This window comes from Nelusetta ayraudi, unplaced genomic scaffold, assembly GCF_046127955.1.
Source record: "Nelusetta ayraudi isolate G7.1 ecotype Tasmania unplaced genomic scaffold, CSIRO-AGI_Nayr_v1 ptg000092l, whole genome shotgun sequence".
Classification (NCBI taxonomy): Eukaryota; Metazoa; Chordata; class Actinopteri; order Tetraodontiformes; family Monacanthidae; genus Nelusetta; species Nelusetta ayraudi.
Window position 1 is genome coordinate 1,730,813 of NW_027466142.1, and position 13,135 is coordinate 1,743,947.

The 13,135-nt window shown below is 43.0% G+C and overlaps 2 protein-coding genes across 9 annotated transcripts in view; both read left to right on the top strand.

The window, feature by feature from the left end:
• Window positions 1–13,135, top strand: part of LOC142902075 (monocyte chemotactic protein 1B-like) — an 89,032-nt gene that overhangs the window by 33,820 nt on the left and 42,077 nt on the right. The gene's annotated exons all lie outside the window — the stretch shown is intronic.
• The window catches only part of LOC142902074 (protein unc-13 homolog B-like), a 104,737-nt gene continuing 93,571 nt past the window's right edge, over window positions 1,970–13,135 (top strand). For 6 of the 8 annotated variants that reach the window (XM_076046884.1, XM_076046886.1, XM_076046890.1 and 3 more), the window contains exons 1-2: window positions 1,982–2,283; window positions 9,187–9,216. In XM_076046884.1, the coding sequence (XP_075902999.1) occupies window positions 2,262–2,283; window positions 9,187–9,216 (52 nt within the window). In that variant the 5' untranslated portion in view covers window positions 1,982–2,261. Of the gene's footprint in view, window positions 2,284–9,186; window positions 9,217–13,135 lie in introns of all 8 variants that reach the window. The other 2 variants (XM_076046887.1, XM_076046892.1) reach the window with 2 other exon arrangements.

Below are 13,135 nucleotides of genomic sequence, written 5' to 3' on the forward strand. Positions count from 1 at the left end.
ACAGCTTATCACCCCCATTTATTACTTTCAGGTCAATTTGCTGCCCTTTTACCATACTTTTTTTTTTTTTCTAATTTGTGCTCACTAGGATAATTAATAAAGTTCTTCATTAAAAAAAAAAACTTAGACAGGGAAACTGAAACACTTACAAAGTTTTAGAGAACTTCAAACTGAATAACATTCTAAAAGATTTATTAAAGAAAAAAAATGAAAACAAACATTTCAGTTTACAATGTGATCGTGGAGTTAAATCATTCACTCTGTGTTTGTAAAATAATTTGCACACGCTGTAAAATACTGCTGGAATATAATACAAATTATTAGTGAATTGATAATTCTACAATATGATTATTCTGTGTGGTGTATTTTAGATATGCGTAACTGTTACAGAAAATAAACAAAAACAACAAAAGAATAAGATGATATGAAATGAATAGGACATGTTTATTTTAGATCATGTTTTTGAAAGACCCTGGGTTTATCGCAGTACCCATTTTTGCCACTAGATGACACTGTCTCTCACGAAAATAAAGGCCGTATCTGAGAAACGGACTGATTGGTTTCAAGTCCATTGGACATGAAACTTTCGATGGGCTTCTCTATGTGCAGACCGTCGTGAGTAGAGTTGCATAGCATACCTGCAGAACATCATCTTGTACACTGTACTAAGGCTCTAATGATTGCACCTGAGCAATTAACAGCCCTCACCTGGACACTTAGTTCAAATGAACTGAGGACTTCCTGTCAACCTTTCAGAGGGCTAGAACTGTGATTGGCTGTCATTGGTATTTAAAGTAACTTCGCAGCAGACTTGGTTACTTCTGAAGCTGGTCACTAGTGTGTGGCTTGGATGTGTTGGTCATGTAGGCAGCAGACTGTGGCACACTGATTTAAACCCTGAAATCCATCCCTCCATCTTCCCATACCCACTTTATCCTGCACTCAGGGTGCCGGGGGTCTTCTGGAGACTCTCCCAGCTGCAGGGCAAAGGCAGGGTGACACCCTGGACAAGTGGCCACTTCATCACAGGGTCACACAGGGAAACACAAGTATTTGCTTACACACACAAGCACACACCAACAGTGAATTTAGAGTTTCCAATTCACCTCACAAAAATGTTTTTGGAGTTTGGGAGGAAGCCAGAGAACCCCAAGAGAACCCACGCATACACAGGGAGAACACGCGTTAAGTGGAAGGATTCAGGCAAACATCTGAAGTAAGGCCACACATTATTATTGCAGATAATTTCTTTTAACTCAGTAAACAGTCAGAGTAAAATATCAAAATATATTTCACCACCTTATTTAGGTTTTGTGTTTGACCGCTGGATCATGAACCAATGAGCTAAAGGTTCACCTGCCCAACCTTCTCAATGAAATGGAGCAATGTTATATTATAGAAAGCACAGTTTTATCCATTAGACCAATTCATTCATAAACCCGTAACAAGGCCAATGGTCGTGTAGACGAGCATCAGAATCTTTTTCTAGAATATTTCTGAGATTAAGTCATAAAGGTTCTCATTTTGTGACACATCATACAGTATCTATTTTAGACACTCATGAGTTGTCTCGTAGAATTTTATGGATGTGCTAAACTTGTTAGACTTGGAAATGTTCTCCATTTTGAGGGACCTAAAAAGTTTAAGGTGTTCTCCTTTCTTTTGCCATCGTGTGTGACTTATTTTGAGTGATATACCAATACATGTCCACACATATCAAGTCATGCATTCCTATTTGGTGGGTTTCAAAAGAAAATTTGAAAATGGAAAAGCGCATTACCCCCGTGACCCTGAGCGCGGGAATAAGCGGGTATGGAAGATGAATGAATGAATGAATGAATGAATGGATGGATGAATGAATGAATGAATAAAAATCGCATTACACCGCACACATCTGCGTACGGTTACCAACTCCTCCAAATCCCCACCACTACGCGCGGTCCCTAAACGCATCACAAGTGCCGCCCCGCTGTAGCGGATTGCCGCCGCTGGTTAGTTTGGTCGCTCAAAGCGTCGGGACACCTTACATCTCACCCTGCCGCGGACACTCTCTCGTCTTTGATGACAGGATGTGCCGCAGCTGAGAGAGAAGAAGAAGAAAGAAAGAAAGAAAGAAGAAAAAAAAAGAAAGAAAAAGCAACAAGAGTGGCGACAGTGGGGCCGAATGACAGGTGTGCAACAGGCGACAGAGAGGGCTGCTGCGAACTCGCTGAGCGGTCGGCAGCTTTGGAGGAACTGGTACACCGCCAAATCCCGCTGCGATGTCGCTGCTGTGTGTCAGAGGTAAGGTCGTCCCGTCGGGAGTCAAAGTCGTGTATTTTAATTAAAGAAGGGGGGAAATGGAGTGGCACTGGTGAGGGAATTAATTTACAACATCAGTGACAGAGACAACAACAAAAAAAAGTTGCTGTTCTCTTCTATTGATGGACCGCTTTTGGAAAAAAGAGGAAAAAGTTGTGAAATTGATTGACTGAACTGAGGGGAACCTCTCATGTGAAGAATCTTCACATGTGAAATGTGGCAGCATTCAAGAGTAAAACTTAATACACCGAACGTCTCCTAAATAATGTACATTGCATTCAGTTCGTTAAGTGATCCTATCTCTCTTCCCGCCAGTGATGCTTTCCGCACCTGTCGGGTTCTTCCGTTAATTAGCTCGAGAATAAATCATCTTTTTCCCTGAGACCGTGACACGTGACTCCTTCTTGCTGACATTTTCCTCGAGGTTCATGGTTGCCGTTACGGAGCTGTATGAAACTAGTTGTGGGCAAAAAAAAAAAAAGAGCATGTGCATTGTGACAGAAGAATAGGAAGAAAAAAATAATAAACCAGCCACTGATTTACTCCTTTGGCAACTTTCCAGGTTACAAATTGCTCATCAGTGTCATAATGATGTTTTTTTTTTTTGAACTGTTAGAATACTGCTTGCCTATCTCCAACTCTCAGGCTGGCGCTACATTGTTTCCCGCTGCGCCACCATTGTTGACCATTTCTCAGTTTTGAGTGCAAGTGGTGCCCAAAGCCAAAAGTAATTTTTTATTTATTTATTTATTTATTTTTACTGAATGATGATGATGATGATGATGATGATGAGAAGTGTGCCGAGAGAGAACCACAGCTGAGATGCAGTGGGATTTCGAGTGGGAATGAAAAGACCATGGATGCCGAGTGTCTTTCTGTTGGTCAAATGTAAAGACTGTTAGCACAGGGATCTATCATTCTCATGACACCCAGACAAACGGCCCCATCACAGCACAGTTTTCAGCTCTTTATTTTTTTTCTTCTCAGTCCTCACTTGTACTCATTAATTCACAATTTAACCACGACTCATTAACAAATTATCACAGAAAACATGTGAAACTTGTTGTTGCATCCCAGAATCCGGGAAAAACATCCATGCATGGTGTCCTCTGAGCTGCCTGCTGTGTGCTGTCCATTGTGTTGTGGGTGAGGCTGCTTTTGGTGATGATCCCACTAGTTATGTGTGAGTTAGAAAAATGCATTTCAGTTTTCAGGAACACATTCAGGAAGAGGTTCCAGTAAAAAATAAACATTGTTCCTCTTCTGGGAAAAAAATGGTGATTGATTCGTGTGTGTGTGTGTGTGTGTGTGTGTGTGTGTGTGTGTGTGTGTGTGTGTGTGTGTGTGTGTGTGTGTGTGTGTGTGTGTGTGTGTGTGTGTGTGTGTGTGAGATATTGTCCAGCTGGGAACAGAGGCGAGGCTGGGTCGTTGAAGCATCGTAGGGAGAGTGAGCCACTCACTAAATGCTGAACGCTCTCGCCACACCAAAATATATTTCATACTTTCTCATATACAGTACAGTATTTTATGAATAAAATGTGCAGCACTTTTCATATTTATGGTAAAACGTAGGTCTTGTCCAGACACATGTCGCTCAAACAGCTTTTTTGAACAATCTTACACTTTGTAAAACTTGTTTCAAAAAAATCAATTTTTGTGTGGGACAGTGGTTTGTACGACTTTATTTCCAAAAACTACACTAGCAGCTGTCTGATGTAGGTGTCGCATATATTCTTGTGCTATATACAAAAGTAACTTAGCTTTATTGTCAGTCCTCATATCAGATTACGTTGTTGTCAATTCTGCTTTTGCTCAGGCGTATGAAAGACCAGCGCGTTCTTATGCCCACAAGTTGTGTTGCCACCTTTTGGTCATATGTTGTACATTGCCAGGCTATTGATTTTGAAATACTGTTAAGTCTGGAAGAAGAGGAAGTTTTCGATAAGGCCTTAAGATGAGAATATTTACCATTGCTTCAAACATCAATAGTTTTTACTCCATCACACACTTTCTTGCTTAAACTAGACAATACAATCATGCTTATTTAGATAAAACATAGCTGTGTTTCCCCAAAAGAAACTTAACCAGGGGGAATGAGATTTTCCCCATACTCCTATTACATCATCTGACCATTAACATAACAGTCAGGACATCGGCTCACCGCGGGGGGCGGACTGTAGCCTGGTTACCGACCTGCATGGAGCGACTCGTCCACTCTGAAGTACCAGACATTTTCAGTAAGGTTTGAAGTCTGTGATGGGCACTCAGCGCATCTGACAGTGACACCGCTGTGCTTGTTGATTCTCTGTAGCTAAGTGGTTTAAAATAAAAGAAAGAAAAACTTTCACTTCTCCTACGATGTTGGGCAAAAGACTTACAATAATGATCACGCAGTACAACATTAATCGCTTGTTGCACACACGTTGTTGAGGAGCAGGGAAAGGAGGAGTGTTTTGTGTGTTGCATGCTCGACTTCAGTCAACTCTTTCGTGCAGGACTTGCAGAAGCATCTTCTGGGCTTTTCTTCCACGAGTCTCCAATTGGTGGGGAATTGTGTCTGTCTTTGAAACTCTGGAAAGGTTATGTGGGTTTCAGAATGTCACCACGGCTTACATGTACAAAGCTCTGAGCAGGAAATGAACGTTAGATTTTTTTAATAGAGGGAATGTTGACAAACCAGTTAGGTGGACACCCGCTGGGGAACTTTTCTCTACTTCCTTCTTCCTTGTATCGTCGGGCCATCGTCTGGCTCGCAGGTCGACATCTGGCAGCTGGACTGAAAAGGGACTGGGTGGGGGAGGGCGCTCTCTCACAGTTCAGTCAGAACCCACACTTGGCTATTTCTGAATAGGCAATTAGCTGCCTAATAAACACATACAGCCCAGCTATGGTATTGAACCTCTTGCCATGTGTGTTGACTCATTCTAAGCTGTGAAATGTAACCGCATTCAAATTTAAACTGCCCCACCTCCGTTAGCGCCGGTACACACTCAACAGGTGGAGTCGGTGGGCTGTGGCTCGTGCTGAGAGAGCAGAGGGGCGTTTTAACATTGTGGGTATTCTGAAAGGATGATAACTGAAATGGTTGTGCGGACCACCTGACGTCGGCAGGTCAGCGCACTGTGCTGGAATGGCAGGGACACAAGTAGAGCTTCAGCTTCGGCCCGTCCAGAGGGGAGAGGGGGTGGGGATAGAGGCAGAATAATCCCCTGGCCATCTGCTGCTGTTGCTGTCCTCTGTGTGTGTCTGTGTGTGTGTGTGTGTGTGTGTGTGTGTGTGTGTGTGTGTGTGTGTGTGTTAGTGTGTGAGACTCACGTGGGACAGGGAATTCACTTCCTACTTCTCATGATAATTCTGGTATTGGAGCATTAAAACCCTTCCCCTGCCCCTGACCACCTCTACTTAAACCTTCACTGCATGTGCCCCTTTTGTGAGTGCGAGCTTACGCTTCCAAGGACAGAACGTCTGCATTTAGCACATATGCAGTACATACATACCCGTACGTGCTTGACAAGCGAGAGAGTCCAAATAGCTTCTTCACAGGCTGAATGAGAGAAAAGGCTTGTTTTTCCTGTCAGGCCTGTACAGCTCAAATGAGTGTTTCTAAGCAAACAAACCTGGTATATTGTTTTAGTTGGATCACTGAGATTATTATCTGGAAATGGACTTTATTGACAATATACGGTAAAATATGAAAACAAGCCAGTGTTCTACACTCAGCTTTACTTTTGGGAGTATCTGTGTGTCCCCTGCTGGTCCCTCTCCTGCCACTTCGTGCTAACTAGCTCATTATGGAGGGGATCAGGGAAACAGCAGTAGCTGAAAATGGCTCTTAATGTTTGATTATGCAGGCTGATGGGATGTAAACACGCGGCTCAACACTCTGAAAAACGCTGTGATGGAAGATGACTCTCAATTTTCCTGCCATTACTTGCCAATTACATGAGGTATATAGGCTTTGTGTCCCCCGACGCCGGAGTTACAGAATCCACACCTTTTTTTTTTTTTTTTTAATTATTTACTCTTTGTAGTATATTATAGAATCCGACTGAAAGTGGTTATATCAGGAAACAGGAAAGACCGGTTCTTTTCAGCCAGGGGCTGGTTTAGATTGGTGGTCCCCCTACCTGTTGTTATAGGCACAGTACCTTTAAAAGGAAACTCTTGACTCGTCCGTAGGTGTGAATGTGGAAGGATGTTTGTCTGTGTGGCCAGGCCATAAAACAACGACTTCTCCAGCGTTTAAGCCATCTTCACATTAAGACAGCTGGAATAAACTGCAGGATTAGCAGGGACAGGAAAGGGATGGATGCATGAAATCATGCCGATATCCTACCAATTAACCTCTGGTCTTGTGGTTGCTTGAGTACTTGCCTGCTGTCATGGTTGTAGATTGTTTGCTGGTGTTTTGAATGGACCTCCCCTCACGCCCATCGCTCCTCCGTTAGCCACCGCCTCGCTGTTAATGCGACACATCGCAAGGTTATTCTATTAGGTTAACCAGGGGAAGATCTGCAGGGGCTGCAGTCGTTTAACAGCAGTGAGGGTTCGGCAATGACACAGCCACCAGGTTGCCACACTCCAACCTACTGTGAGTCCAAGGGCCGCGGCTAAAAATAGACTCACTGTCTGGCCTCTGGTAATGACGGCGCTCTTGTCTGGTTCTCCTGGTTCTTGCTCTGTTTTTAATGCACGTTCAGTTGGAGAGGAACCAGCGAGCGAACGGCTCACGATCAAAGTCTTGCATCAGTGTTTGTTCCTGTGACAGCAGGTCTTTCATCTGACAAACATGGTGTGGGCCCAAACTGCGTTCGTTGGATAATTTGTTTGGTAAACTTTTACTTTAAAAGTCATCACCGTTTTTTCTGAAATCCTGGTGAGATGACTCATGTTTAACCGTCGTTCACAAAGAATATAAGATTGTGAATGGCATAATTATTTCTTTCCAACCTCTCGCTGTTAAAGAAGAAAAATGAAATGTGAATGTTCAGCAGCATTAATAGACATTGCATTAATATTTATGGCATCATTATTTTGACTTGGGACAGCTGCTGCTCTTAATCCAACCGTGACTCATCATATCAACGTCGTTTGTGTTCCACACAGTGAGTTGCACGCCGCTGCTCCTCAATGTTTCCCATGAGGTTAAAAACTATGTCCTGCTTCTCTGAGTTGTAGCAACAACTGTCTAAGTGTTTCTCACTCGTTATTCATCCGCGGCACAATGCAGCTGGGCTCGCTCGCTCGCTCTCAGCCGTGCTTAAGGCATTAGCTCGCAGGGATTATCCCGCCAGCCGAGCGCTGGGCCATCGGCGGCAGCAACACGCACCCTTCTCATTCAATCACCCTGGGTGGGCGGGTAGTGGGCGGGCGGGCTGGCACGTGCCTCGTCTCTGACCTGCTGTCCTACCTCTCCGCTCAGACGTGTGGCCCAGAAGGACACTGACCTCTGATCACCCTGACACAAGAGCCTGGTCTCTGTATCACAGATGACACGGTCAGATCTGTTGCAAGCCCATGCACCGGCATTCAAGCAGTCTGGTAAATCCCACCAGTTAAGGTTAAAACTACAACATATCTGTTCAGTTTTAAGGAAATGAGTATGAACATCATGAAGTTTTTTTTTTTATCAAGGGAAAGAATGAAAATAAATCATGGACGCTAATTTTAAACTCAGATATAGACTGAAAAGTAGCTTTGGAGTAACGTGAATGTCCTTTTTCAATTTCAGCGGTGTGGCTTGGCCGTTGCCATCTGATGAAAAAAAAACCAGGCCAAACTGCGAGATAAACGGTCTCTTAAGTGAAAACCTTGTGCGGCTGATTAGGGTCAGTAGAGTAAACCAGTGGGGCGCAGTCTTTTTTTTCCCGCCGTGAGATGGATCAAAGGTAGATCACAACACAAGGTGTGAGTAGCTTTGAGTGATGCCACCTGTGAGAGCCTCATTGTGAGTCGCTTCCTCTGTGACCAGTTGGCGCTGGACCAATGGGGCCACTGGGCTACTCCACTGATCCTCTGCCAAACTGGCACCAGGCAGTGAGTTGGCGAGCCGTGTTGACAGCTCCAGACAAACGACCTGTTAACCACGTTTCGAAGAATTCCTGCCCTCCACTGCTCGTCTCTTGTGGGGCGTCTCGCACTTTGGAGGGGGCCATGATTCAATTGACGTATTGATCCGGCACGGTGACACTCAGCCTTTGTGCCCAAATTTGAAAACTAGATTACACCCCCCTCAAAAAAGTCAGCGATGTTATCACTTCCGCTCTGTAAGATAATTACAAGACATTTCCTGCGGGCATAATTAAAGCACTGATCGATACAAACGCCTCACTTTTTAGCTCAGATCCCATCACACAGTGGCATTTCCAGTTACGATGGCATTTCCAGTACGATGGCATTTCCAGGTCTGCTCAACTCAAAAGTGTTGCAACTGTTTGTATTTTTTTCACTGTTTCAACACATTTGTCCTTTGTCTCATTTGTCTGCTTTGATATGTGACGACTCTGACCATACTGACTGAAGTATTTTGTGTTTTAGGAAGCAAAAAGTCCCAAAACAGGCAATAAGCAATTTGCAATACATGTTATAAATAATTATATGATATAATAAACATTTGAATTTGAAAAAAAGACAATTTTACTTGAAAACAATCTCAAACTTGTCGTACAAAAACTTGTAACCATTTCTTATCTACGCAAATGATAAATAACGTTGTGAAAGGATAAAAAAAAAAAAAAGCAACATGTTCTTTTCACCACCTGAAGCACAAATTAACAACACAGATTAAACCGCAAAGTGGAATCTTACTGCCTCAATAACAACAAAGGAATAAAGCCTGTGTGTGCCACGTGACTCTTAACGCCTTTTTCTCATTTTGTCTTGCAGTGAAAAAAGCCAAACTACACGGGCCTCCAGGTAAGAGCTCATCCATCTTCCCCAACATTTACTGATGCACAACACTGAGAGACGTGCTTATAAGGAAAGAATAATAAGCAACTGTGCTGCCTTCAAAAGCACATTAATTAAAAAACAAAACACAGATGCTTATCATGTCTTTCAGAAGAAAACTATAAGCATGAAAAAAAGTTTCCGACATTTCAGCTACAGGAGAACCCACAGCAATGTTGATAAACCCTCTAAATATCATCATGTTATAATAGTTTTTCAACAGCACTATAACCGGCATAACCATAACAATCAATGTAACATGAAACATGGAAGGAAAGGTTTTACTGTCACGAAAGCAAGCTGATGCACTGGTGGCTCCAGAACCCTGAGTGCAGGACAATCAGTGTTAGAACTCAGATGGACGGCTGGATGGATGGATGGATGGATGGATGGATGGATGGATGGATGGAAAACACATCTTTTTTGTGCTTTCAAAAGCTACTGGCTCTGCACATCAGTTCAGAAGTTGCTGTTCTCCTTTTTTCAACAGAGAAGGACAGCAACAACTTTAGAGACAGGGACCCTATAATTTTAATATTTTATGATTTTTTTTTAAATCAATGAAGAAGAACTAGCGGTTAAGTCTGAAAAAAAAGGTTTTGAAAGTGGAATTCTTCCGGTGCGTCCACCCTTCGCCACTCCGCCGGTCGCTCTTTTGCTGTTGTTGCCACCTCTGTGGCGGCTGCAGCAGGTTTTACCCCGCACTTCCTCCGGGCGATGATGAGGAGAGGACAACAAGAGTGAGAAGTCCAGCCAGAGGGCGACGGACGAAAATCAATAGATCATCACAGACAAAAGGCCACCTGCTAGCCAGAGATGACAACTTGTCATCCAGACATAAAGGAGAAGATGGAGACAAATCCCTGGGTGTCGTCAGGAGACGCAGACGGACTCCAGATTCGGCCAATGATTCGTCACTGTCTGCCTCTGGCCTCCGATAGCAGGGCAGGTTTTCAGAGCGGAAGGAGGAGATTTGATTGGCTTCCCCGAGGGTTCATAAAATGGGACATGAGGGATGAGATTGATACTGGAGAGATGCTCTTTTATTCATTTATGTGACGTTTCTCTAGAGTTGCTACTTGTAGCGGTCCTGTCTGTGAGTGTTATACCATTAAACCAATTTTAATATCTTATAAAATCCGCAACGACATTTTAAAGAGACGATTACAAGTCACAAGTTTGTTTAACTTATGAGTAAAACCCTCTTTCTACCTCGGTCCTTTTCAAACTGGCCTTTGACCTTGTGGGAATAATCTAAATTGTGCATAAGAATGTGAAATGATGCAGATCCATCTTTAAAAGACCCTCATCCAAAGTGTTAACAGCTTTGATAAACTTTAAACTGCAGATGACTAATTGGTCAAGGATGCAACCAAAAGCCTAGTAGATGCAAAAGGATTAGAGAGACAGTGACAGACAAAAAGAGAACTGCAGCAAAAGCTTTTCTGGATGAGAACTCAGACAAATTTACTTATTGTGGCTTTGGCAAGAGTTTGGTGAAACACTTGTGACACATTCAGGGTTTAATACCATTTTTCAGTGTCCTTTCTAGTTTTGTGACGCAATTATCAGTCTCAGGCCAGACCCTTCTAAAGCAATTTGTCCCAGTCTAATGCCCTAGTTTGGTAGAAATTGGTCTGATTAGTCTTAATAGTAGGATGCAATGGATTCTTGGCCTTGGAGATTTGGTTTCTGTCCCCAGGCTCTCCTGAAGCCCTGGGAGATTTTTGGCTGGTACACTTGTGAGGATTTAAAATAGTCGGTGTGACAAGTGTGTAGCCACAGATGGCAACGTCCTGTCAATAACGTCTGTGAGTCGTCTCTGTCCTTCTTAAAAAAAAAAATTCAAAGTTGAATTAAGTCACAGGGAGTCATAAACCAGGAGCAGATTCACCTTCTGGGCTACAGTAAATATGTCCAATGTGGTCACCATCCGCTGTTCCTGTTTTCATGTATGTTGGGGTTGCTGGGTTGCCTTCACCAGCTCTTTTTGTAATCATAACTGCTCACTCGGGAAAAAAATCCAAATGACTAAATTTAGACTAAATTTTTTTTCATTTCTGCCATTCTATCCCAGAAAATGGATAAATGGGCCCATTGGAACTTTAGCTTTGTTAAAACGAAAAGCTCTTGGGTCACGACTCCACTTATTTTACGTTTAAATCCGAGGATTAGAGGTTTGAGGAGTGGCATTTTAATCAGACTGTAACTATTTTGAAACGACAACAAAAAACCCCAAACCGAAAGAAATGCCTGGCAGAAACACTGAGCGGCGTCGAGCAGCCGACATCCAGCGACAGCGGCGGAGCCTCTGAGGCTTCATTTGATATAGTCGGATGATTCTGGCTCAAGATTGGTATGATTTCATCTTGTTTCAGCTTAATTGTTGTCTGGTTGCCTTTACCTTTAATTGTGTTTGGAATTTTTTAAACACATTTTTTGCAAATTGCTTAAATTGCTCAAATATTCCTGATCCATTTGTAACCTGACTCGGTGTCAGTCTTTCTTCACCCTGATGTGAGGGTTCAGTGGCACTGTGCTGTTGTAGTGAGACGGACCCATCCTGCGCAGTCAGCCTCATGTTTGCTTTTTTGCTAACAGGCGGCTGCAGAGCATTTTAGGAGAGCAAAAAATGGTGTTTTTATTGGTGCAGGAAGAAACTGCTTAAAACATGCACAGAGGAGCGAGTTCATTCTGCAAACATTCTCTCTCTCTCTCTCTCACACACACACACACACACACACACACACACACACACACACACAGTGTTCTTCCACTCCTGCAATGGAGCATTCATCACTGTGGAGAGTCTCGTAAATGTCATCTCGCCTGCGTGCGACTCAATATAACTTATTTCATAAGTCAATGCTGCTTAATTATGAATGGCGTCCAAGACGGCTCCAGGAGACGCTGCTGCTTCACCCTCCCCGCCACCGCCGCTGCTCTGGCTGCGGTCGGTGGCTGTTGAGTGGAGAGTGTGCGTCTGCGGAGGCGTCACTGACGGCCACACCTGCTCCATGGAAAGCCCACGTGGCGTCGATGGCGTGCCAAATATAGGCTTGGTTATGATTATGCTGTAAAATCTGTCTTTGTGTTTGGCGTGTGTTGGTGTGTTGTGGCTCGTCTTGGTCTTTGTGTTTTTCTGTGGGGTTTTTTGTATTGTTTGTTTTGTTTTTCACCCTCCACTCTTGAGCAGTAAATGGAGCCGTCGGCCCGCTGTCACTGCCTCCGGAGACCTAATCACAGACCTGGCAACCCCCTTAAATGAATGATGGATTATTCCAGATTAACCCTTTCACCCTCCTGTCTCAGTGACTGATAACTTACTTTCACACGTGACATTTCATTATGTTTTTCAGGGGGTGACAGTACAATTTAATTTCTTACACTCACTGGACAGGAGTTCATATTTTGGTGGCGATGTTTTAAAAAAAAAAAAAAAAAATGGAAAGAAGAACCAGCTTCCGAGATGGAATTCAGATTGTGGATTGTGAATAATTGTCGAGGAGGTTTTTCTGTGTCGATGCAGAAACAAGTATTATAAATATTGTATTGGGAGATATATAGTTATATAAATCTATATGAAATCTATATTTAGTTATATAATTGTTAAAATCTATAGTTATATAGAAGTAAAATTCACATTCGGTTAAGGGAGAAAACTTTCTTTTTTAAAAAAAAATCATTTTAAGATATTAAATTCTAACTGCATCCTCCCAGAATTCTGTTGCCATCTATATTATCCAAAACACTAATTTACGATGAACAGAGTTTTAATCTGGATTTTGACATTGGGCATCATGTGGGAATCTCCAGAACATCTTGAACATTCTGTGTCCACACGATCACATCTTTAACCCACAAGATGCGTCAGGCGGCCGGCAGC